General features: G+C 42.9%; 1 protein-coding gene across 2 annotated transcripts in view; it reads right to left on the bottom strand.

Annotated features, from left to right (window-relative positions):
- Window positions 1-24,538, bottom strand: part of LOC308117842 (nipped-B-like protein B) — a 34,106-nt gene extending 9,568 nt beyond the window's left edge. The window contains exons 1-28 of one of the 2 annotated variants that reach the window (XM_080476986.1): window positions 24,488-24,538; window positions 21,008-21,156; window positions 19,474-19,639; window positions 18,380-18,480; window positions 14,806-14,914; window positions 14,571-14,719; window positions 13,650-13,780; window positions 13,477-13,567; window positions 12,858-13,382; window positions 11,082-12,767; window positions 10,003-10,119; window positions 9,731-9,913; window positions 8,331-8,402; window positions 8,150-8,239; window positions 7,124-7,224; window positions 6,955-7,041; window positions 5,646-5,877; window positions 4,688-4,839; window positions 4,529-4,609; window positions 4,346-4,446; window positions 4,006-4,135; window positions 3,802-3,884; window positions 3,557-3,689; window positions 3,330-3,473; window positions 2,539-2,625; window positions 1,086-1,300; window positions 898-1,000; window positions 715-813 (exon numbers count right to left, since the gene is read on the bottom strand). In XM_080476986.1, the coding sequence (XP_080333112.1) occupies window positions 715-813; window positions 898-1,000; window positions 1,086-1,300; window positions 2,539-2,625; window positions 3,330-3,473; window positions 3,557-3,689; window positions 3,802-3,884; window positions 4,006-4,135; window positions 4,346-4,446; window positions 4,529-4,609; window positions 4,688-4,839; window positions 5,646-5,877; window positions 6,955-7,041; window positions 7,124-7,224; window positions 8,150-8,239; window positions 8,331-8,402; window positions 9,731-9,913; window positions 10,003-10,119; window positions 11,082-12,767; window positions 12,858-13,382; window positions 13,477-13,567; window positions 13,650-13,780; window positions 14,571-14,719; window positions 14,806-14,914; window positions 18,380-18,480; window positions 19,474-19,639; window positions 21,008-21,071 (5,232 nt within the window). In that variant the 5' untranslated portion in view covers window positions 21,072-21,156; window positions 24,488-24,538. Of the gene's footprint in view, window positions 1-714; window positions 814-897; window positions 1,001-1,085; window positions 1,301-2,538; window positions 2,626-3,329; window positions 3,474-3,556; window positions 3,690-3,801; window positions 3,885-4,005; window positions 4,136-4,345; window positions 4,447-4,528; window positions 4,610-4,687; window positions 4,840-5,645; window positions 5,878-6,954; window positions 7,042-7,123; window positions 7,225-8,149; window positions 8,240-8,330; window positions 8,403-9,730; window positions 9,914-10,002; window positions 10,120-11,081; window positions 12,768-12,857; window positions 13,383-13,476; window positions 13,568-13,649; window positions 13,781-14,570; window positions 14,720-14,805; window positions 14,915-18,379; window positions 18,481-19,473; window positions 19,640-21,007; window positions 21,157-24,370 lie in introns of both variants that reach the window. The other variant, XM_080476985.1, reaches the window with a different exon arrangement.
- Window positions 24,539-25,289: the final 751 nt, after the last annotated feature.

Genomic DNA, 25,289 nt, shown 5'->3' with positions numbered 1-25,289 from the left:
GTCCTGAAATTCCACAACCACATTAAGACAATAACAGAACCAGCTGGACACCATCTGAGGAATTACACAAGAATTAAAGGATTTCTGAGCCCAAAAGATTCAGGCTGGATTATTGTAACAACATGTGTACAAGTTACCAACTCAGAGGGTGGAGCACATTACAGCTGAGCTTCTATCTCCGCTTCGCTTCAAAGTCTCACCTGCTCCTGAAAGCTTCAGATTCACTAGAAGAATCTCAAACCTCCAGACCCCCGAGGTCCGGTTCTCAAGGTGAAGCAGTTTTTAGTTCCTACGCTTCTCAACCTCTGGAACAAACTTCCTGCTGACACTTGTTTAAATTAGGAACTAAAACTTTTATGATCTGCTCAGGATTTCTATCAAACAATAGATTTTACTTATTATATTACCTTTATCTTCATAAAGTTTTTACTTCATTATGCTTTTCCTAATCACTTTGTTGTAATGTATTTCTTTCTAAATCACTGAATTGCTTCATGATGTTATAGGATAAAAGTAGCTTCACCTTATATTAATAATATTACTTTATACACAAACTGCTTAACAGGCTTGAAGCACATCTACAAACTACAACACATTTAAAAAGTGTATTTTTCTCAAATGGTTGGAATATCTTATAATCTCTGAAATGAAGTGCCGCTCTTGAAGCATGAGATGGATGACAGTGTGTGAGAGCAGTGAGCCATAATGACCGACCCGAGCCAGGATACTTGGATCCACGGCCACGACCTCCGACAGACACTTCATGGCTTTAGTTCTGACTGCGATGGCGCTCTCGCCCAGCACTCTCAGAATCTACAGGACAAGAGAAAGAGGAGAATTAGCCCGACTTTACAGTTCCCTCTGTCGCTGCTGCTAACGGGGAGTTAATCCTCTCACCTGTGATAGATAAATATCAAAGCTCTGTGCAAACGGCCTCATGGAGGCCAGATATCTGACGATCAGACAGGAGTCCTCGTAGTCTACGGTGGCAGAGTTGGTCCTGAAACAAAAGTCCAGAGAGGAGTTTCATACCATAAAGTCAAACATCCAATTAGTGCAGCCATCCAGAGAGAAACAGGATTTACCTGACAGAACTGAGATTGGTTGACGCCTTCATTGCCCTGCGCAGGAATTTCTTCCGCGCCTCGGCCTTCTGCATTATCTCTCCTGTTGAGTCCATTTCCCTCGAATGATGGAGACCTTTCAAATCCTCGTCGCTCTCGTTCTGAGACTTTATCGCCTTCTCCGCCTCGCTGGCCGTGTCCCTGTACCACTGGGCGATGTAAAACTTCCTGGCAAACTGAGATACAAAATACATCCAGATGCAGATCGTGAGGCCGTTTTCTAATTCATGCTTGTATGAGCGGTACATGCTCATCATGTTGGGAACATCCCCTTTCCCAGTTTCAACATTTCACAACAAAATAAAAAAACGAATTGAAGCTGCAAGCAGCCTTGAACGGATCCTCACTACATGCAGGACTCCGACCGAGACGCTCAGTCGGCGTATGAATGTGATCGAAGGAGGCTTGTGAAATTTGGGGTCAGTCGGACAATGGACGGGTTATGTAGACCGTACTTCCTGTTTACAGCAGGGGGCGCTATAGCTGATGGTTGTCATTGTGATGTAGCTGTGATGGGGGGGGGGATCTTTTGTAATATGCCGACCTGAACATGGCACTTCCTGTTTCAAGGCGAAATGTCAAACACCCTCAGATATCTTGCGATGATTTAAGAAAGCTTTGCTCACCACTGTCCTTTCTATCACCACACCAGTTTTCAGGCTAATTCTAATGACCCTCTAGGAATAGTTCCCTGACATAACATATAAGTAGAACCTACCATCTCTTTCTTATTAGTGCAGGTTGAGGTTTTCTACATAGACGAGACGGAAATTCTTTACCTTCTTTAGACAATCCTTGACTTGGATGTGATATGAAAGATCCGTGCAAAGAAACGATCAATGTGTTTTGAACTGCGCTTCATTTTTGTTCATGCAAACGTCATACATGTAGGTAATATACAGGACACATGGTCTGGCGGATTGTAATATTCTTAGTGGGCTAAACAATAATAGAATGTTCTGATATGTGATATATAATCAGTAAAACACAATACATTATAAAGCCATATATAAGATACAGCCTAATAGACAAGTTATAGATCAGAAAATATCTAGATTTATTCATTTTAATTCATTCATATGGCACTTCACATGTGTACAATCATATACTTAAAACAATAGCCATATAATTTGTATGTAAACAGACACACAGACATTATATATATATATATATATATATATATATATATATAAAACCTTTACAATTTCAATACGGTCCTTCGACACGGGGTGTAATCACAACTGTGGCAGGAAGGGCGTCATGCAATGAAATTCTTAACTTTCACCAAAACCACTTCCATGACGAGTGAGGTCAAAACCGCTTCACAGACTTCCCACATTGAGAAGCATCTTTCTCCGCTGTGAAGTGCAGTTCTTTATGAACACGCCCATATTGTGTGTAAATGCCTACTCACCACTAATGCTGAATCTGTCTCAATGTTCTCTTCGAGGAAGTCCAGTAAAGCCTTCTGGAGCTGCTGCGTCTCATCGCTGCCTTCAGTCTGAAAAACACAAAGAAGCATCTCAGGCTCCGTTTGCACAACGTTTCAGTGAAAATACAACGTTTTGTTTTTTTAATTCAGAAAAGTTTTGTGTTTACATGGCAACGTTTTGAAAATGTCTGTTTGCACAGAAACGGCAGAAACACTGAAAACTATGTAATTTGCATTTGGGCCACTAGTGGGAGTATATTAATATAACCTTTATTTCACCTGGAAAGTAAAACCCATTGAGATCAAGATCTCTTTTACAAGGGTGACCTGGCCAAGAGGTCTGCAGCTCACATCATATATTTCGATCTAAAACATAGAAATCTGATTTAACAGAATACAATAGTTAACGTGAGATGGTGCAGATTTCCAAACACAAAATTTAAAGGATAAAATGCAGATTTTAAGGCAATTTAGAATAAAATGCAATAACATTTTTAAGATGACATTAACAGTAAAAATGTTAAAAACACGAACACTCTTTTGATTTTAGCGGCCCAACACAGGAGAAGAGCTATTTAACAAGGACGTGGTGTGCATGGCAGCAGCAGCATTTCACAAAGTTGAATTTTTCCCGTTCCCATGGAGACGGGAGTTACAGTGTTTTCAAAAAGTTCTGTTTCAGTGGCTTCGAGCACCGTTGCTGTGTAAACAGACACCCAAACGTGAGATGTGAAGTGAAGTCTAGCCTCTCGGTCTGTAATCGTGGGGTCTACCTCTCTCAGGATGCGGTCAATAGCCTTTTGGTCCATCGTGCCAGTGACGGCCTCTTTACGCAGCCGCGAGGCGACAGTGCCAAGGTAGTCGAGTGACGCCACTCTGAGGGCCATTTCCGTCTGCTTGTTACTGAACTGATGCACCTGGAGCAGTAGACACAGGTGAGAGACGTCTTGGTGAGTACGTGATGAGTAACCACACTGTTGGCGAGCACGATGCGACTCACCAAGAGCCGGCCCAGTAAACTGAGGAGCAGTTCCGCTGCGGGCCACTCGGGCTTGTTGACTGTAGACAGCAGGTCATGGACAAAGTTCTCAAACAGAGGCCTGTAGTCCTCCTCTCCTTGTTTACTGCCACACCTGAAGAAAACACATCGTGACTCTTTGTTTGAATATCAAAGCAAATGCTGATGCTTTATGTCACAGCAGTCAAACAGCCAAATCGGATTTGGGAAAAACTAAAAGGACTTACTTCTTGAGAAACACTGACAGGAAGTTCTGAGCTGTCCTCATGGCCGTTTCAAAAGAGTTAGTGATGAGGACATCTTTATCCACCTGAGGAAACGCAAATATGCAAGACAACATTTAGCTCCTGGTGTTATGCAGAGTTCTGCATCCCAACAGAAGGATGAAAACTTTTAAGATGTGATTTTAAATGGGGTTGACTGATGGCTACCTTCTTTCTTGGCTCCTCTTCTGGGTCTCTGTCCGAGGGCAGCTGTACCACACACTGGATGAGCTGCAGGACGAGTGCCGTGACCATCTGGATGTATGAAGGGTCTCCTTCTGAATCACTGCTGTTCAGCCTGCAAAAACCACCACCAAGCTCACAGTTCACCGAGCAGCATGCACGGCTTCCGTCATTTCAGTCATCCAACTGAGCAAACTTAAGTTAGTTAAAATAACTGAGAAAAATCATGAAACATCATTGTGACAGAAACAAGGAGAGCTGCATAGTGCTCCTTGTCCGAGGAAGGTTTAAAAGAAGAACGTGTACGTTTGACGGCTCTCGTTACCTGAAGTTCCTGAGACTCCGTTTATTTGTTGGCAATTTAGCCAGGGAGGTGAAAATGTCTTCAAGAATGAGCTGTCGGTGCTTCTCGTAACGACAGAAGACCTAAACAAATCAGAATTTTTTTTTTAATTTCCCTGCAGGAATGAAATACCAACCTGTACATAACAAACAAATAGTGACTTACTGCTGTCACTAGTGTGATGCCACACAGCTGCAGCTCGCTGACGTTCTCCACAAAGAATGGAGTGATGCCCAGAGTGGAAACCTGGTGAGAAGAGAGACAGACGGTTTAGATAAAAGTCCCATAGTCACAGGGAGTGGGGCCCGCTGGGTTCAGACTCACCTGGAGGATGGTGGTGTCAGTGAGGAGTTGGATCTCCAGGAGCTCTGAGATGCTGCTGATGATGTCACACACTTTGCTGTAGAGCACCACCACCACCTTCTGTTTGTGAGTGGAGGCCTTTCCTCGCTTGGATTTTGAAGCATGAGCGCCACCTGGAGGGGAAAAAAAAAGACAAATTCAATGGGAATACAAGATAATTGTTTGTTTTTTAACAGGATATAATACATTAAGGAGCAGCAATTATAAGGTGAAACCTGGAGCCCTCCCAGCATAACATATGTGGCTTGAGAGTGTGTTGGAAGTTTTCCAAATGGAACAAATAGCATATTGTCCGAGGCTGCAAAAAGAAATAATGACTGAAAGATGGAGCCCAGTCATAACCTGCCCTAACACACACACAAAGACTCGGCTACTTTACTGACACTCAGACCCCCTTCAGTTGATTTTTTTGCTTATAACTTAGAATATTAAGTAATCCTCATTTTTTTGGGAGGACTACAAGTGCCAAAATGAAATAAATACACCATTCAATAATTACTTTAATTCCAATTTTAATTAATTAATGATGCATTTAATACATAAATGTGTCATGAATTCATTAAAATACCAATTATCTTTATGTAAAAAAAACAAACACAATTATTTCACAATTTGTTCCCAAAATCTAATTATAAATTATTTCATGGTCCGATGTTGCACTGCTTCATGAATTTATTCGCTGCTGACGTTATTGAAGCATTACGTTATGTAATACTAAATACTAGCCGGGCTGTATCGGGGAGCTGTTTCAAGAACAAGTACTTTGTGCAGTATCTCACATGATGCTAGTATAAATGCATCAGTAATTAAAATCAAAACTAAAACTATGTTTAAAAAATAAAAAAAGAATCCCTGATTGTACAACAATAGATATCTGTTTGATTCATCATATAAGGAGCTGCTGTCTGTAAAGTCTGACCTCCATGTGGATCCACTCTGTAGACCGGATCATACTGAGGGTAAACGGAGTTCAGCAGGTGGAACTTGGTGTACTGCAGGACCCTCTCGATCACGTCCTCGATGTACACCGCCTTGGGCATGTGTGGAGACGTCATGATGCTGAGCGCCGTTAAACAGGCGTCGGCAGACTTGGTTACCCGTTCCATGATGAGGTCTCGCCATAACCGCTCCTCATCCAGAGAATCATTGTCCTACAAGGTAGAAAAACACGACGGCAAAGAAAACGTGAAGAGAACCTTTTTTTTCCAACTTTTCTTTTTGGAAGTTTTAACAACATTAAACATGAACACAGAGTAAGAGAGTGCCATGGTATTTACAATTATTAAAAAGCATTGGTATCATCAAGCAGAATAACGCCCAGATTACAGGAGATGACTCAAAGTTTAAGGCCCCGTTTATAAGGCAACGATTTCATGTGAAAGCGTAGAACTTTCGTAGCATTTTGGGGGTCCGTTTGCAAGACAGCGGTACTCCAGTTCGACCAGCGAGAAAGAAAAAGGCTTAAGGGCAGCTATTGTGCACGAGCACCACGACCATAGTAAACAGTTCTTCTGCACATGCTCAGTAGATAGACAACAACAATGTTTCCTCCAGGGTGTCGTGACTCCCAGTCCAAATTCTCCTGGGACTTGGTAGCTTTATTTTGACAGTCATCGTAATAACAATCCAACTTGGTACTTTTATTTTGACAGTCACCATAATAGCGATCCAACTTGGTGGTCTGTCCACTAGAATGTCCGTGTTCTCCCAGTGTTAATGTTTAGAACTCATTGTTCTCTGCTGTGTGTGTGTGTGTGTGGTTTCATTACTAAAACAACCAAGACAACCAACTCGTCGCCTCGCATGAAAACTTTTCAGCGTTTGTCGTTTCCATGGAAGCAGACATAATTTTCAAAATGTTGTCATGTCAATGCAAAACGTTTTGGAAAAGAAAATGCAAAAATTATGCGTTTCCACTTGAAACAGTCTAATTTGAAGAGTCTTTGTGGCATAGCCATTCCCCTAGTATTCCTCTCCTTTCTCATTAAGCTTGCAATGCGTTTAAGCAGCTTCAGGGTGGGTGGTTTCCACTGCAGCAGCATTTGGTTTTTGGTTTTTTTACTGGCAAACATAATTATCCTCAAAAGATATGGGTCTGCTTTAAAAATCCAGTGCTATAGTCAAGATATCTGATATTCATTCTGGGCAAGAAAGAAGCCTGCAGAGGGAACAGCCTTCTACCAACTTCACTCTGACAATACACACAAGACACTCGGCTCATTACTTACATGATTCAGTAATGTGGAAAGTTTGACGCTGTCTTGAATGTTCTTCTCCAGGATATTCAGGATTTTCACCAGCTTACTCGTGGAAAACTGTGAACCAAACACATGACTGGTTAGTGGTGAATGGCGGGTCTTTACAGTAGTAAACAGTGGTGGAGCTGAGAGCAGACACCTTGTTGAAGATGCCCATGGCTTTAAGCTTGGCAGAATCACTCCCCAGCTCACTCAGCTGATGCTTTCCCAATAGAAGCTCTTCAGGCACCTCGTCATCATCTGTATGCAGAAACAGAACTTTTCATTGGCTTTAGACAATGTGATGACTGCTAGGAGTCAGTAGATTAAACAAAAAAGTCTGATCTGTATGATAGGATTCAATAAAAATCAAAAAGGCTTTACCGACAACTTCATTACTCAACGTACATTTTTGACATGTTCAATAAACTGCTCGAGTAAAATACTGAAAAGTCAAATTTAATAAAACTGAACTAGAACCAATTTTTGGGCAAAGATAAGGACTAAAATAATACCTTTAATTGACTAAAGGTAGACTAAATACAAGTTGGACGAGATTGACTACACAACATTTCAAGGGAAAACATTTTTTGCATTTCATTTCAGAAAAGTTTTACATTTTGAAGATAATGTCAATTTTAAAGAGAACACGGAGACGAAGCCTCAGCAATTCCAGAAAGTTCTATTTCCCCCGTTTCCACGAAGATGTTGTTGGAGCACTTTAGAAAAGCTCCAGCTTGGGAGCCGTTTCCAAAAAGTTGTGTTTTCAGTGGCTCTGAGCGCCGTTGTCGTGAAAAACGGACGCCCAAACACACAAGAAGTGATTTCTGTTTTCCCTAGAAAACACTGTGGTCCAAAGCTGAATCTATGAGACGTCGAGGGAAGCCGAGCAGGAACACAATGGACTCGTCTCAAAAAGTACCAGTTTTTAGTGACTCCAAGCAGCGGTGTTGGTTAAACGGACCCACAAAACGCAACAAAAGGTTTACATTGCGTTGCACACACGCGTGAACGGCGCCCAAATGTGACGAAGACAGGACAGACTGAGACCAAAAACATTAAAAAACTGATTGGATGAGGACGAGGGTTAAGCAAATACCTAATATCAATTTTTGAGATCAATGTAAAGTCCCTAAAGTTGTGTGTGTGTGTGTGTGTGTGTGTGTGTGTGTGTGTGTGTGTGTACCTGCAGCAGTGGGGTCGACGTCCTCCAGGCTCTCCAGGATGTTGTCCACACTGGATGCAAATCTCTTAAAAGCGGAGGAGTCCATCATTTCTGTTGAAGCAGAACAGCTGAATGTTATTTTCTTGTTCATTAACAAAATCCAAGAGAATTTTACTGAAATTTAAAAAGGGCAACTCAATACCCTCTGAGGTCATCTTGGAGTCGTACAACTTCCTGTTTTTCTGTTTCTCCTTTTTCTTCAGTTTTCTGGCCCCTGGAATCAAAGAAAACAATGAAGGAAAAAAAAATAAAAACGCAATCAATAACCAAAGTTTTCATGATGTGAAAAATACAGTTTGTTTAATCCATGGATCTGTGCAGAATAGTTGCTGAGAAAAACAGTTTTGGTTCGAAGAATGAAAACCGAGCTTGTGCAGAGGAATCATTGCCCCGAGGAGCCATTAAAAAAAAGAAAGAAAAGTCCTTGCCTTACTGTACAGCTCCACAACCTCCTGGCCGACTGTAAAACGCAGGCTTCAGACAAGCGCTCTAACTGAGGGACGGTGAGGAATGCTCGTACAGTTAACACTGCCGTACTCTAAAGAGGTTCTACCTGAAATATGAAACCGTACAGAAGCACTGAGCTTTACCACGAGGTGTGAGTAGGACCTTAAACCCTTCACTGGGAACTCGGATGAAATGAAAATGTGCCATTATTACATATTATGTTCCATTTACATGTCGTAAAAAAATACATCTTCACCTTTCAACAGCATTGTTGTGCCATAAAACAAAACAAATACTCTAAATATAACTTGCTATGTAAATGTGCACAATGCCAAAGTAAGGAGCAAAACCTCTCAGTAAAACCCTTCCTCAGACTTCATGATGAAGTTCTTCCACTGAAACTAAAAACTTGGGAAGTGTGGAAGTTACATAGAGGAAGACTTGGATGTTTTATCATAACCTAAAATAATGTGAATCATAATTTCAAATGACAAAACATTCAAACACAGCTCTCATAAACAAGCATCTGAATTCAGAAACATGGAATTATCTTTGAATCATCAGCTGATGGTGTCTCTTGGCTGTTCACACACGTTTTACTTGTAGGCCAGAGTTACCAGACATAAGACCTGTGGGTCAGAATTATCTGCAGTCCAGCCACCAAACCACCAAGTAGATGTAAAAAAGATTTAAAAGAAAAAACACATTTCTCCAGAGCAGCTGGACACGACCCAACAGCGAGACCTGAGCTCTGATATGGTGGAGCTGCCATTAAAGCCTCAAAGCCACCCTGTCAGGCTGAGCGTGTCAAAACACCCAGAATGCAACAGCAAGCGTCACTGTGTTTTACACCAGGTTTCATTCAAATCAGCCTTTTGTTGAAATTGTAGTCATATTCAGTAGTAATTGTTTGGTTTAGTGAAAATATTGCTCTTTTCATTCCATATACTCTGCTCCACAACAAAGAAAAACTTCCCATTGTCTCTTTGAAGGTTATTATGACCAGCGCGAAGCACTCCAGATGAAACTGGGCAGAATGTGGCTCCTGAAGTGAAATGTGTTGGACGGGCCTGCTTTAGGCAGAAGAAGCCTCACCGTCGCTCAGACTGGGAGTTGGGGATCCTTCGTCTGAATCGTCTGACCTCCAGTCTCGGTGTCGGCTGCCGGAGCCCCGCCGGGCGTTCTGGACTCCTCCACTCCGGCGGTGATCTCCAGAGCGTCTCTTCTCCTCGTGCTTCCACGTCTTGTCGTTGCTTTTTTTGTGCCTTTTCCTCACAACTGAAACAGAATGAGGAGGGACATTTACTTTTTACATAAATATAATGGCAAAACAAGCACTTTTCACATTTTTACTGTTTGATACTAACTCTCATCGTCGGGGTCTTCCTGTTCCTCATTGTCCTCCTCCTCCTGCTCTTCATCAGACTCCACCTCGGTGTACTTGGATTTCTTGCTGATGATACTGTGTTTCCGCTTGTGCGTCTCTGAAGAGGAAAGTTTGAGCAGAGAGAAATAAACATTTGAGGATACAACAGTAATCTGGCATCTTTCTTTTTGGATTCATGTGGTGACATTATCACCTCAAGACAGAAAATAAACTGAGACTGAATCATCGATGATCTACCTCAGACTCTTTTATATACATTTTAATAACAAGACAGAAAAGCACTGGAATACAAGGTAGAATATTTCGTTCAGTGGGAGAAACATTTACTACATTACAAATCTCATAATATTTTGTCTGTCTCCGGCCACAGTCCTGATTCAGCTTAAAAATGGGGCCTAAGGGATCAGGGGGATGTCACCTTTTCAGGCATAATTTCTTTTTCTGGGAAGAAATCAGAATATAAAAGGGAAAAATGAAGCTGGTAATTACTTAAATAAAACACAAATTACAAAAAACGGGTATGCACTAAAATGATAAAACAAGCACAAAACCATGAATGGACCAATTACAACAGTTGATATAGAGAATTAAAGAACTGTACTCGGTGATGAACTTAAATGTAGTAATAGTACACTTCAGTTCATACTGATGACCGAAAAGGAATATCATTAATTACGTTGTTCTTATGTTCTTTAGATTTGATTTGCTGTTAGTTTTGGGTTTTAGTTGAAAGTTGTACGTATTCCAGATGATTCCATAGATTTATTAGACGGGCATAAACAAGCCACGAGCTTCAGCTTTTCATTTTCTTGGTCATTTAAAGTGAACAATGTTTGTTTGGGTGTTTGTATTTCCTGAGTGTTGAAATATGAACAGAAATATACAATCCATCCATCCATCCATCCATCCATCCATCCAATTAGTCCACCAGTTTATACTGAAAGCAGGAGAACATTTGTGGGTTCTTCTAAAGTATAACTGGACCTAACGGATGCAAATAATCTCTCATAATGTGAAAAACCTTCAGAAGCATTCAGACCAATGAAGAGTAACGCCCACCTCTGGAAGATCTGTCGAAGATCGAGCAGTTCTTGGATCTGGATCCGTGTGCGTTCTTGCTTTCTTTAACGATCCGCTTCACCTCGTCGATGCTGAGCTTCTTCAATACGACGATGGGCTTGGCCTTCTTGTTCAGGTTCTCCACCAGCGACACTCTCTCCAGCCGGACGCGTGGCTCGCTCCAGGCTTCCACTACCTTGCCTTGACTCTGGGGTTCTTTTGCGTCCCGCTTCAGTTTGGGGATGATGAAGTTCTTGAGGCTTCTGGACATTCCGCCCAGCAGGTAGGAGGGGAACTCGCTGGGCTTCACCTCGGAGGGCTGCCGTTTGTTTTGACAGCCGCTGCCGCCGGTTCCGCTCGTCCTGTGTTCCTTGTTTTGTTGGTTCTGGAGGCTGGAGCTGCCCGTCTTCTGCTGGCCGTTGAGGTCAGCTGATCTTCTGCTCCCGTCCTGCTTGGTTCTGGGACTGTCGGGTTTGGTTTGCTGGTCCGGTGAGTTTCTGTTGCAGTTTTCTCTGGACTGCGTCTTGTGTTTCTTGTTTCTGTCTCTATGTTTGTCTCTTTCTTCCTCTCTGTCTTTGTCTCCCTCTTTGACTTTGTCCCTATCTTTAACTTTGTCTCTGTCTTTGTCCCGGTCTCTAACTTTTTCCCTCTCTTTGTCTTTGTCCCGGTCTCTAACTTTTTCCCTGTTTTTGTCCCGGTCTCTAACTTTTTCACTCTCTTTGTCTCCATCCCGGTCTCTAACCTTTTCCCTCTCTTTGTCTCCATCTTTGTCCCGGTCTCTAACCTTTTCCCTCTCTTTGTCTCCGTCTTTGTCCCGGTCTCTAACCTTTTCCCTCTCTTTGTCTCCATCTTTGTCCCGGTCTCTAACTTTCTCTCTCTCTTTGTCTCCGTCTTTGTCCCGGTCTCTAACTTTTTCCCTGTCTCTGTCTCCGTCTTTAACTCTGTCTTTAACCTTTTCCCTGTCTTTGTCTTTTTCTCCCTCTTTGAGTTTGTCTCGGTCTTTAACTTTGTCCCTCTCTTTGTCCTTGTGTTTGTCTCTGTCCCTGTGTTTCTCTTTGTCCTTTTCTTTCTCCCTGCCTCTGTCTTCTTCGTGTCTGGAGTTGCGCTCCACCTTGCTGGTGGATTTTGGCGTCTCAGGTTTGCCGACTTGGGATCGGTGACTGTTGTGGTTCTTTTCCTCTCTGTGCAGCGACTCTGAATGCCGCTCGTGTTTCTGCCGCGGTGTTTCTGGCCGTTTGTCGTCCGCGAGTCCCTTGCTGCTGTCGATTTTGTCGTCGTGTCTGTGTTTTGATTCGCGCCGGCTTTCCAGCTTCTGTTTCTGGGTTTCTGTTTGCCCGTCGGAGCCGGACTTGTGGGGAGAGTCGGTCTGATGCTTAATGATCCCGGGTCTGTTTTCGTTGACTTTATTGACCTTTCCATCAGATTTTGACTTTAGGCGTCGCAGGTGATCCTCACATAGCGGCTCTGCTTCGAGGACAACTACAGGCTGTCCTATTACTCTTCCAGCTTGCTGTAGATCAATACTGACCATCAGTGCGGGCCGACTGGCACCGTTACTCGCAGCACTCGTCTTCTTGGGTGTCAGCTTGCTGACAGCGTTGGCCCCCTGCGTGTTAGGCACCTCATTTGCCTCCGCTCCGGGTTCCTGAGGATACGAGTCTTGTTTCCGTTTCTTCAGTGGCTTATCTGGAATAAACAACACTGGATTTCAGCATCTCCGTGAAAGAAATGCAAGAGGACACATCAGCACAGCATAGCACACAGACAGAAATTCACCTTTATCCTGAACTTCCTTGGACCACCGCTCTCTGTCGCTGGCCGTCTCCCGTTCTATTCTTTCCATTTCTGCGAGTGCGTCCATTTCAGCCTCATCGAACACGACCCCGCTGATGACCCCACCCGTCTCCTTAGTGTTTGGCCGCGCTGCAACCTGCTGGCAGTTTGCCTGCTCCTCAACTCCAGCTTTGTGTGAAACCTCCTGGGCAGTCCTTGACAGCTGGTTGTTCTCATGTATTACAGCTGCTTCGTGGTCCGAATCTGCCTGTGGCTTCCGGGGAGATTCTTCAGATTGATCCGCGTCTTGAGCCCGCACCCGGGACAGTTTTAAGGTCAGCCTGGCAGAGTCTTTTGATGGGGAACTCACAATGTCATACAAGGCGTTTTTGTCCATCTGCTCGTTTTCTTCTTTGCTCCTCTCCTTCTGCCTCTTCTTGCGGTCGGCGGCAGCGAGGAGCAGGTCGGGCGCCGCACCTCGTTGCACGTCAGGTAGAGGCGACTGCATGATGAGAGGAGGTCTCGACCCTGCACAGGTAGAACAAGTTGAAGGAAAAGAGAGCATTAGGGAATCAGAATAAACTGTATAATGAAGCACTGGTGAAAAAGAAATAAAACTTACTTTTTGCAGTTTGTTCAGATTCAGCAGGGGAACACGCGGACTGTGGAGATTTGACAGAGAACCCAGCAGCCTTCATTGAAGAGTCATTTTCCTGTAGAAACACAGTCGTCAGTATTTCTGCCCATCAGTGGCTGCTGAGGTCCAGTTCAGGATGTGTTGGATCTCTGCAATACCTCACTTCCCAGTCTGTGAGACACGTTCATGTACTCTTCGTCCGAGCCGAGTCTCGCGTTGTGATTTGAGGAATTGCTCGATAGCTGCCCAGAGACTTTGTTGTCATGAACATTTCTCACACCGGCAGGAACTGAAACAGACGACAGAATCACTCTTGTTATTTTCAGTCGGGTCAGAGTACGAAGTTTGCATGTACCAACTGTTTGGGATTTCTCTGAGAACTAGTTTCCTTACCACAGGTCAAAAACATGTATTTGAGATTTATTAGTGACCGTGGCCTGCAAGCGCATCACAACATCTGAGCTGGATAAAGCAGTAAAGAAGATGGATCCACTTGTTAGGTAGAAACATTTTTATTAGGATGCACCGACACAGATATCAGTATCAGGTCTGATACTGTACTCCGTACGAGGAAAAATAAGGCTCAATGTCATTTAATAAGTATACGTACTGGTACCCTGTATCAGCAAGTAGCGAAAGGTTAATACTCGTCCTTTAAAAAAAGTGTCAGTGCATCTCAAATTCACATTAATAATAATAAATAAATGTTGATTTTAAATGTTGTTCCAGTGACAATTTAAAAATTAATATGATTTAAAAACAAAGTGACAATTACTTAAACAAAAGGTTTGATAAAAACAACTTGTGAAATGACTAAAGTGGCTATAACAACCACAGAATCTAAAACAACTACAAAAGTAATACAAATAACTGCATAACTGCAACAGGCAACAGTTTGGGGAATTATAGAAAAACTTCAACAATTTCATGAGGGGAAAAGTTTGTGAAGGTTCCAAACTTCTGCTCTGCACTGTGTTGAAGAGCAGTAAAGTAAACCGCAGAATGTTTTCTTTGTGTTCTAAAGGTTTATATCGGCCGTCGTTCCTCACAGAGGTGTGGCCAGCCGCTCTTTTTCTCACCCTGCTGCGTCTGCTGGTGCTGGGAGTAGCTGGGGGGGTTGTACTGCATGTAGTCTGCAGGACTCTGGGGGGTGTAGGGGCTCGGGATGGGGCTGTTCTGCTGCGGGACAAACCGAGCACCTGAACCGGACTGAGGTGATGTGAAGCATCTGGGAGAGAGGAAGAAGGTACTTTCAGTCCAAATACACTCAAATGTGCCATTTCATTAAGTGAGCGGAAGGAGGACGATCTTTACCCGGAGGGGCTTTGAGGAACGGAGCTTTGCTGATAGTTTGATGCTGGACTCCCATGGACCTGATTCTGGGATATCTTGTACTGTTGGATCATCGGCTGCTGTCTCCCACCTGCCACGTCGGGAGGAAAAAACTATTAGATGCACACAAACAAGGAAATAACGCACATGTACTACCTCAGTAAAAAGTCATGTTCTTATCACTATGGAATACAGTTCCTTAAGAGCACAACACTGACACCTGAGCTGAGGTATCGACGTGAAAGCGAGCGACCTCGTTGCAGGAAGCCATGCTGTCAGGAAGACTTTGTTAAGAACACCCATAATGTAACAGCTACAGAAGGTTCTTCAACATTTCACTGTATTTTGTGCCAGAAGGTTTCATCAAGATTGGATTTATGTTGACATCAGTCATTTTCTGCAGCAATTTTTGAGTTTTTGCAAAAATATAGAACTCTTTATCACGTGTACTTTGCATCACAACAAAGAAAAACTATAAAGTATAAATTCAAAGTTTATCATCGTGCTATTTTACAGGTCCAGCCCACTCGAGATGAAATTGTGGCCGTTTGTGGCCCCTGAACTGGAATCAGTTTGACACCTCTGTATTAGAAAATCAAGTTATTTGATAAGCAGTGTCAGGTCACAGTTAGGCTTACTTTTCCTATAGAGCAAATCAATACATTGACCTTTTATTAAACTAAACAGCCTCTTGGGATTCATTTAGACAACAATATGCAATAATTACCATCTCTACATTGCCACGTCCACAATTCTCTCCTGAGTTCCCCACACTCTTGTGTGACAAACAAACTATTGAGATATTAAAATTGAGTAAGAAGGAGCTTAAAGGTTCCAGGAGAATGTTGAGATATTACCGAGGTGCATCGAGTGTCAGGTGGAGGGCTGCTGAATCCTGATCCTGCAGAACGGCAGTCCTTCATTTCTTTATTTTTCCCATGTTTTGCTGCTCAGACACACCTGACTGTTAACCAGCTGCTCATTAGGAGCCAATTAGATTCAGGTGTGTTGAAGCTGGGATTCATGAAAAACATGATGAATCTGGCTTTCAGGGACTGAGCATGGACACTGGTAAACACCCAGTTTTTCAAATACTTTCAGGGACACAATCAGCTCAATTTTAAATCGTGTCACAATAACTTTTAAATTTAAACTTGAGAGTTTTTCTTTGTTGTCGTGCAGAGAAAATGTCTCTATTTTCACAAAAACCAAATAATTGCTACAGAAAATGACTACAATCTCAATACAAAGCCGGTTTTAATGAAACCTTCTGGTGTAAAATACAGGGAAACGTCCAAAAAGCATCTCCTATAGCTGTTGTATTTTAGGTGTTTTCACAAACAGCACAGCTTTGAGCCGGATGCTGCCTCGCTATCTTTCATGGCAGCATCACTGACATCTCAGCTCGGGGTCTCAGGGTTGTTTGGTGTCATGACCATTTTCTGTAAACTCGAGAGTTAGATGTATGTGAAAATCCCTGCAGATCAGCAGTTTGAGAAATACTGTCAGGAACCAACCGCCTCGACACGTTTAGAATAACTTGCATCTTCTTTCTGCTTCATTCTCACTTCAAACCTCAGCAGCATCTTGACCATGTCCGGGGGATTAAATACTAGTTTCTGCTGTGCCATTGGCTCATTTGCCATTTGGGTAGTTGAAAAAGCATAAATTTGAGTTTATATGTAGGAAAGCTTGAAGTGCAGATACGATCTTTCCTCTGTTCTAATTACCTCATCAGTCTTAGTGTCAATTAAAGATTCTTAAAAACGTGTTTTTATCAGCTGACAATGTGGTCACTACCATAAACAATAGTGGTTTAACTTTCCTGCTTAATGTGACAATCCAGTCTTTTACTACACCCGCTGCAGTTTTCGTCCTGATAATTATAACAGGCTATGTGAGTTAGTATGCATACCGTACACAGGGATAATTACCTGTAATTACAGGCCGCTGCAGCTGATGATTAAACCAGAAAACTTTCCCAAACAAGGGTTAAAAGGCAAATCTGAAAGTGTTTCTGGTAATTAGCTGTATCGCTGTTGATGACTAAACACATGCTGTCTGGCTTTTATGGTCACACGTTTCTCACTGGAATCATGTTCCATCACATTCTCACTACAAGCTGAAAAAACATCAGATTTTTCTTTTTAAGTCCAATGATATAATCTGAGTGCTGCACTTACAGGTGGAAAAAGTACTTAACCCCTTATTGGGCATATTTGTTCACTTCCTCCTTTGTGACGCACTAAAATAGCACCTAAAATTTAAATTAAAAAATGTAAAATTAAAAAACACCTACAAATGACTGTTGTATTTGGTGCTATAGAAAAGTTGACTTGAATTAAATAGACGCTGCTTGTTAGAATTTTAGGAATAAAGTTTGAAACTTTTTTGTCGTTGCTCAGGTCCAGTTAGTGCACAAGCTCACCTGATCATTGCTCTGATTCTTTTCATATTTTAATCTGATTGGACGACAAGAGCCCATTGAACTGACAAAACTCACATTTCAGGTGTATTTAGCAACATTTGCTGTTAATAACACGATAAGATCGCAGGAAACATTGAGATTAGTCATGTTTGAAAGCTATCAATCATGAATTTTAGCCAATTTTACACTTCTTGCGGATTTATGTGTATATCACGTAATTATTGTTTATGACATATAAAAATTTACGGTTAAAATAAATGGCACAGTCCCCCGGATTCAAATTCCCAACTTTCAAGTCATTTGAGTTTCTTCTAAAGCGAAGGGGTCAGATTTCCTGCCGGAGATCAAAACTAAATCAGTGACAGCTCCCTTCCTTATCAGGAGCCAAGTAGTAATGTAATGTAAACTTTTTCATAATGTACTTAAACAATGTAACTCAAAACCAAAAGGTAAATATCTGGAGCTGTCGTTTCTGGAAAGTTTTTTTTTTATGTTTTGGTTTCACCCAGGATCCGATTGGATCTGAACTGAGCTTCTCTAACGGAGTAAATAAAAATCTAACGTAAAGCTCAACTGATAATATTCCGATTTTCTACCGAGTAAAAGAAAGTAACCGGCGCTGAGAAGCACTCGGACTGTAAAAGTAAAAAGTTTCCCTTTGAACAACATCACCGGCGGCTGTTTCTGTTCCTGGAGCCGACAACTTCAAACATTTCTCCTCAACAAGGTCGTGGATGGGGAAAGTGTTGCTGCTCTGAATCTGCTCCATCACTAATGTCATCTGCTTCACTTTCAGCCATGCTGCATGTGATCCTGCTCGTCACTCACATCACGGTTAATATGGCGCCTCTCATCCGTTTCCACCTCTGACGTTATTCCTGTCGTTTTAGAAATGTGACGTGTGAAAAGCACCAGTGGATCCTTCTCGATACGAGACTGTACCATCTATTCAGAACAGGGGATTCCTTTTTTCTGGTGCATGTTTCATTATATTTGTAGGATTTGTCCTGCAGGCTGTAGTTTGGGCGTCGGGAGGAAACGCAAGCATACAAATCATAAGATGTGCAGCAATGCTACGCCTTGCTCTCTCCTCCTTACCACCCAGAACCTTGTAGGAAGTTTGCATACTTTTGTCCCTGAAGATTTTGGGGTTCCTGGACAGCAGCGTTTGGAGGAGCAACGGCATGTCGCCCTCGGGTTCATCGTTCCCCAAGTTGTCCTTCAGCTCTCTGTGGAACAAGCAAAAGATCCGAGTCACTTCTCCTCCCAGGACACATTCTCTCGTCTCACTGGCTTCGAAAAAAAAACCCACTTCAAGACTCAAACTGGGTCCATCTGCTTCTTCTACCTACATTTTAAGTCGTGTTATTTACTTTTTTGATTTGATTGTATCCTCCAATTAATCTCTTGAACTTATTGATGGTCTCTGATCCCCCTGGTGGCCCACGGAGTAAAGGCCCCGTAATCACGACAACGTTACAAGTAAAAACGCCTCACTGTTGCCTTTTCATTTCAGAAAGGTTTTGCGTTTGCACGAAAAGAACAGAAACGCTGAGAATGATGTAGTTAACACGTTGGGCCACTAGTTGGTGCTATTCGTTTTTGCAATGAAACCACACACACGTCTGCAGAGAACGCTCTAAACATTATTGGGAGAACACGGACATTCGTATGGACAGACGACCAAGTTGGATTGTTATTCACATGCAGAGCAGCAGCTTTTTCAAAAAGCTGCGTTTTCAGTAACTCTGAGCGCCGCTGCCTTCAGAGTGACTCCCCGTCCATATTCTCCTGGGACTTGCTAGTTATATTTTGACAGTCACTGGAATAGCAAAACTTTTTGCAGAAACTATGTTTTGACTTGAAAGGTTGTGTAAACAGGTTCTGTTGTTTTGTCTCCTTGTTTAAGGTTATATTGATGTACATGATACAAAAATATTACATGCTGCATATTTAAAGCATCGATCCTACCACTATTTAGTCACCATATATTGAAAACGTGTCGTTATCGCAATAAACACGCGCAATATACATGTCGCAAAAGTCTGAATTAACTGAAAATGTTTCCGTGGACGCTGCATTCACACTCTCGAAATTAAAATTTATAAAAAAAAAAACTCAAAGCACAAAAAATGAACAAGCACTTAGATTTGTATCTAACACAGTTATGGTAATACTGGACAATGGTATGATATATTCAAAGTCCGATCACGGGGACTCACATGTGTTCGGTGGACACTTGGTTAAGGCTGTGTGCCAGCTGAGTCACCAGGTTCTCATCTCGGCACACCAGCAGGCTGCTGACCTCTTCGGAGATCCTTCCATTGTACAGGAGACTTTTAGCGGTGGTGGCAGGGAGGGGAGAAGGCAAAGGCAGCTGGTTCAACACTAAAAGGATAATTTAAATGGAAATTAGGTTGAGTGAGTGGGAGCAGGGAGAGATCATGAATTAAAGGCACCTAAGATGATCAAATAATTCTATAGAAATGCATTGAAATGGTGAAAATTCATGATTTCTGATGTTTGCACTACTTTCTACTTTGACTAAAATACCTCAGAATACACAACAAAGGAGATCATATAATGTGAGAATACTGAACACGTCAGTGTTTTTCAAAGTGTGAGGTGGACTGAAGCACAGGAGAGCTTCCAGCAGTCGCAGGAAGATCTGGCTGGAAGGTGGAAACCTTTTTCTTTCTTTTTTTTTGAAGATATCAATATGAAAACTGAAAGTTGAAACTATGAATCTTCTTATCAAAACACATTTTTACGACCGAATTGACTGGAGACCAACTGACCATTGGCTAAGCCCCGCCCACAAACACAAACCAACTGATAGCATTCAACCACCAACTGCCTGGTTTCGGACAAACATTCTCAGCTGCACACGTAAGCAGTAGAGCTGGTTTCTGGGCTATTTAACTAATCTATGGTCAAACGATGTGCCTGGAGCACATGACACAGCGATACGAGATATCCCCAAAGGATAACCAGCAAGCTTTATTTGATCCCATGTCCTAAAACAAAACCTGGAGCAACGTCTCCTCTGGATGAAGCAAACTCAGCGCCACAACTAGAAACAAGGACGTCTACATTCCTTTTAAAGTCAGGCAACGTCTTGTATAATCTTAGTGATCTACTCATATAATATCAATTGCATAACGCTAGCAGTGATAAGCCACCGTGCTTACCTGATGAACGCCGATGTTGGCCGCTGATATCAACATTACCAGCTAATTAAGCTAGGTGGCTAAGCGCTGTCTATCGCCGTTAGCTCCAACGGCTTGTCTGAGTTAGCAACAGTAACTAAGGGGGGGCGGAGCTTAGCCAAAGGTCAATTGAAATAATTGAAAACTATAGAGCAAAACCATTAGAGTAACACTTAATAGTTTTAAATATTAAATTAAAAGCTGTGAACAGTAGTAGCTTATAGAAATGTCTGCCCAGTGCAGTGGTTGCTGGTGCAAGCCGTGCATTGGGCTCATCCTCCCCACACTTTGAAAAGCTCTGGTCCAGAGTGCATGAGCAGAAACTCTCCAGTTCAGAAACGTGTTACTTCACTGCTATCTGCCCAGGAAATCCCCACTAGCAAATAAATAAATAGAAATTTAAAAAGCATCAGGATCACTCTCCAGTGTAATTACTATCAACTGCAAGCCTGGTTAATTTCAGCCTTCTTGGTATTTCTCGAGTAAACCACCAGTCCTATGTAGCTTTTTCAATGTGATTATTTACAGAGATGACGTTTGCACTTACAGTCTGTCAGGCTAGCAATTCCAGCAAGAGTAGTGATGGGAACATGAGGCATATCACCATTCATGCTGAAGATGAGGTCAAGAGGTCGTGTCAATGCACAGGCTGCTTAATATCACCAATCACTTCCTATTTGTCACATCTCCAAAGTGCTGCAGGGACAGAAAAAAAACAACAAAACGTAACACTTTCACAAGAGGATTCACTTGAAACAAGAGGCGCTGCGTCACGTGAAACACCGTTCCTGTTGGGATCATTGATAGAAAGACACGGCTGATTGTTTTCCAGTTAGCTCCAGTGTGTTTCCTCCTGGACGGAGGATCCAAACAGTGTCAGCACATGAGGGGGCATTATTACAGTGGCAGCATATCTGTACCTCTGACGTAGACACTTTATAGCAGCAAGCCTGGGCATGTCTTTATCAGTTATTGATGCAAGGATCGGAGGAGAAGAGCATCTTCTTCCTTGGTACGTTTTCCTCTTTAAATAAACATCTTGGTGGATGTGAAACTTCAACCTGCTCGGGCCTGAAATCTAAATCTAATGAGACAGGCATGAACTGACAGTAACACATCAGAACTGACTGAACTACAACACAAATCGCCCTCATCTCTACCATTTGTCTTGGGTTTTACATTCACTTTGACAGCTGAAATACACTAAACTTAGAACATATTTAACATCCGGAAGAGAAAATCGACTTCAACCCTGAACCCAATTTCCTCTGTGATCACACACATCTGATGCAGTTTAGAGGTGAACCTTCAGTCTGCACAAGTCAATTATTTTAGCTGCACTGTAATTAGCAGTAGGTTCCATTTTCTGATGGAAAACAAGACAACATTGTTGTTTTGTCTGTTTGTTGATCTGGTCACATTTGACACACAGACTAAATAAGAGTCAACGGTGAAAGACAAAACCATGATTTCCCATCTACATAATCACCACAATTAGACATATCAATAAATACATTAACCACAATTTTATCTGAGGTGAACAATCTGATGATCAGAATCTCTGTCCATCACTAAGCCTCCAATACTAGCTTGTCTCGGATATTTCTTCTTCTTCTTCAAAGTACTATCCTCAGCGCCCTTTTTTCCCCTCATCTTCTAGTCTCATAACTAGTCTTGCACGTTGGGAACACGTACACAAAAAGCACATCAAAACATGGAACGTTCTGGAATAGTGTGCTACGATTATTGTTCACGATTTGAAAACAGTTTGTGCAAAATTTTTTTTAAAAAATAAAAAAACTGAAGAATTTGTTACAGCGGATGGGATTTTAGTGAAAATGGGAGCACAAACACAAAAAGAACATCAAAACATGCAAAAAAGTCGGGAATAGTGTGCTATGGGTACCGTTAACGATTTAGTGAACCGCTTCGGCAAAAAGACGAAAAATTGGCCGGATGGTATTTTGGTGAAAAACGCAAACTAGAAGTAATACTCGTGAGCAGCGAGTGGCAGGCACACACAAGACTTCATTTCTGCTTCTAACTGAAATTCACATAAAAATCCAAGAAAATGTATTTCTGTGGAGAAAACACAGATATCTGATTTGTCATAAATGCAGTGTGCTCTACTGTGAGGATCTATCAGGTTTGATTTTGATTCTATTTCTGTTTTCCTTTTTTGTTCGTACTAAAAAAATGAAGCATGATTTGAAGTTCTGGAGAAGAAATCACCTGTGGTACAATTTCCTCTATACATAATGACATTGACTGCAATATTTTTCATTTGAATTAAGATGACCATGTGATAAATGTCGAGTTTGATAGCTGAACTCCTCATTACAGTTTTCTGCTGCAAATGACTGGAATCATCTGCAACAGACCTTCAAACTTTCTACATTTATTCTACAAATACAACCAAATAAGAAAGGACCAATTCACTTGCTTTTAGCTTTAATCAATTTGTTTCTAAATATAGATCACTATTAATAATACTTGTTGCACGGTGGAGCAGTGGTTAACACTCTCGTCTGACAGTGAAAAGGTCATGGGTCCAAATGCTGGCCGGGCCTTTCTGTCTGGAGTTTGCATGTTCTGTGTGTGTGTGTGTGTGTGTGTTGGTTTCCTCAGTCCAAAAACATGCATGAGAGATTAATTTAGCAGCCTAAAGTTGCTCCTGTGTGTGGTTGTGTGACTCAGTGTTTGTCCGGTAATGTGTCCAGGGTGCATCCTGCCAGTTAGCTGGGTTTGGCTTCAGTGACCCTGCACAGGACTAAGCGGTATAGACGATGAATGGATGAGGAATACATCGTGATGTGCAATCCTAGTCTAAAAGTTGATAAGTTACTTTGATTTTCCCAGCTGAAATGTGCAAAATTCTAAGAAAATGTATTTAAAGGGCACATCTGATGTAAAATTTCAGGCTCTGGAATACATCCGGCGAGTGAACTGAACAGTACTCATAAGAAATGCAGTGTACTGTGTGCTGATGACCAGTTTGCAGTTTGTTTGAGCTTATTCTTACATAAACATTTCATGATCAACATCCAGATAAAATAGATTTCAGATTGTGGGGATGAGACCTCAATCTCTGTGACTTCCTCCATGCAAACCCTTAGGTGTATGCATACTTTAATCCACATTGAGCCCCAGGAATGATGATTTTCGGACAGTTTTAAGTGTCATAACAAAACACTGGTAGATTTACTGATTAAAAAGTTGACATGAATTTCTGTGTCTGACTCTCATTAGCTCGTCTGCGGTGCCACATCCACGCTCACAGATTAAAACAGAGCAAATCGAATGAAGGGAGATTCTGCCAGAGCCCTCGGTGTTCACCAATTCATGTCAGTTGCTTCTTTTGTGTCGGTGACAGAGTCACACTGACGGGCTGACCCGAACCAGCCCGGCGGCGTTAGCCTGGTCCTGACACAGTGACGCTCCCAGGATTACTCGCTGCTTGTCGGTGTTCACGCGTCCGGGGACGAGTTAAGCAGACGAAAAACGACGGGATGTCAATGAAAGTGATTAAAGAAATGATAATAAACGAGAGAGGAGTGTGGGTGAGCCGCCTGGCCAGCGGGGGTGAAGCTAACGTGTGCTAACAGGCTAGCCGTAGCCTCCTCCGGTAAGTTGCCCTAGCTTTAGCATCACCGGCTGCACCAGGCGCAGTTAGCCGCCGCTGGCTCGCTCCACGTCGCTCTTCTCCCGCAACGCAGGTCGCCTTATCGGTGCGAATTGTTTTGCAGCCCCGCACCGCCGTGGCCTTCGCCGACGCATCTCCACAGCTCGCAGCGGAGCGGACCGGGGACTTGCCTACAAGGAAGCGTAACCCCGACCCGACGCCAAGGAGCCAGCCGGGGGTACAAAGCAGCAAAAAAAAAAAAAAGACCCCATCACAAATCAGAATTACCCCCTCGGCCCGGTCCGGTGGAGGCTCCTAACGGCTGAGCGGCACGGAGGACACCCGCGGGGAGGCTGGAGAATGCACCTGGAAGGAGGCTGGGACTGTTGGACGGAGCTTATTTACCTCTGGATGTGATGAGAAAGAGAAGTGGTTCTGGTGGAGGAGGAGGAGGAGGAGGAGGAGGAGGGGGAGGGGGAGGAGCAGGAGTAGGATGGCAGCTGGAGCAGGAGGAGGAGGAGGAGGAGGAGGCGGCTCTGGCTCCCTCTCTGCCCCGCTGCTCGAACAGCTCCTCCGGGTAGCGGCTAGGTGAGGTAGCAACACAGCGGAGGTTTAAAAAAAAAAAAAAAAAAAAAAACCCTCCGTCCGCGCGACCCCGCGTTCCCGCGGCTTCTCGCTCTCTGTCCCGACGGGCAGCGCGCGCTCTAACCGCCCCGGCGGCTTTTCATCCGAGGCCGGAGGAGCGCGAGGCGAGTCCAGCGGCGGATCACAACAATGGGGGGAGGCCTGGAGGAAGCGCACAGCCGGCTCGCTCTCATTCAAAATGCCGACCAGGAGAAGCCTTAATTCAGCTATAACTCCCTCCACCGGCGGGGAGCTCGTACTGATAACATCGTTTATGATGGGCGCTCTAAAAATAGACCCCATGCACCAACACGTCCAAACGATCATTTAATGTCCACATTGTGGAGCTTAAAAATCCCGTATTTCCTGATATGATAACCTTTGTTTTTGTACAGTGTGTCTCTACTGACCTGACAGGTGGAGTTGACTTGTTTCCAGCTGATTCCCACCAGAAACCTGACCCATGCTTTGTCCTGAGAGATTACAGTCCGACTCCTCTCACATGTCAGGACAATTAGGATTATAGGACTTCATGAACATCTTATCCCTCAAACTATCCCCTGGATCATCCATCAAGCCCTGA

Source organism: Lipophrys pholis (genome assembly GCF_963383615.2).
Source record: "Lipophrys pholis genome assembly, chromosome: 12".
NCBI classification, from domain to species: Eukaryota; Metazoa; Chordata; class Actinopteri; order Blenniiformes; family Blenniidae; genus Lipophrys; species Lipophrys pholis.
This window is presented reverse-complemented; position numbering and strand designations above follow the sequence as displayed.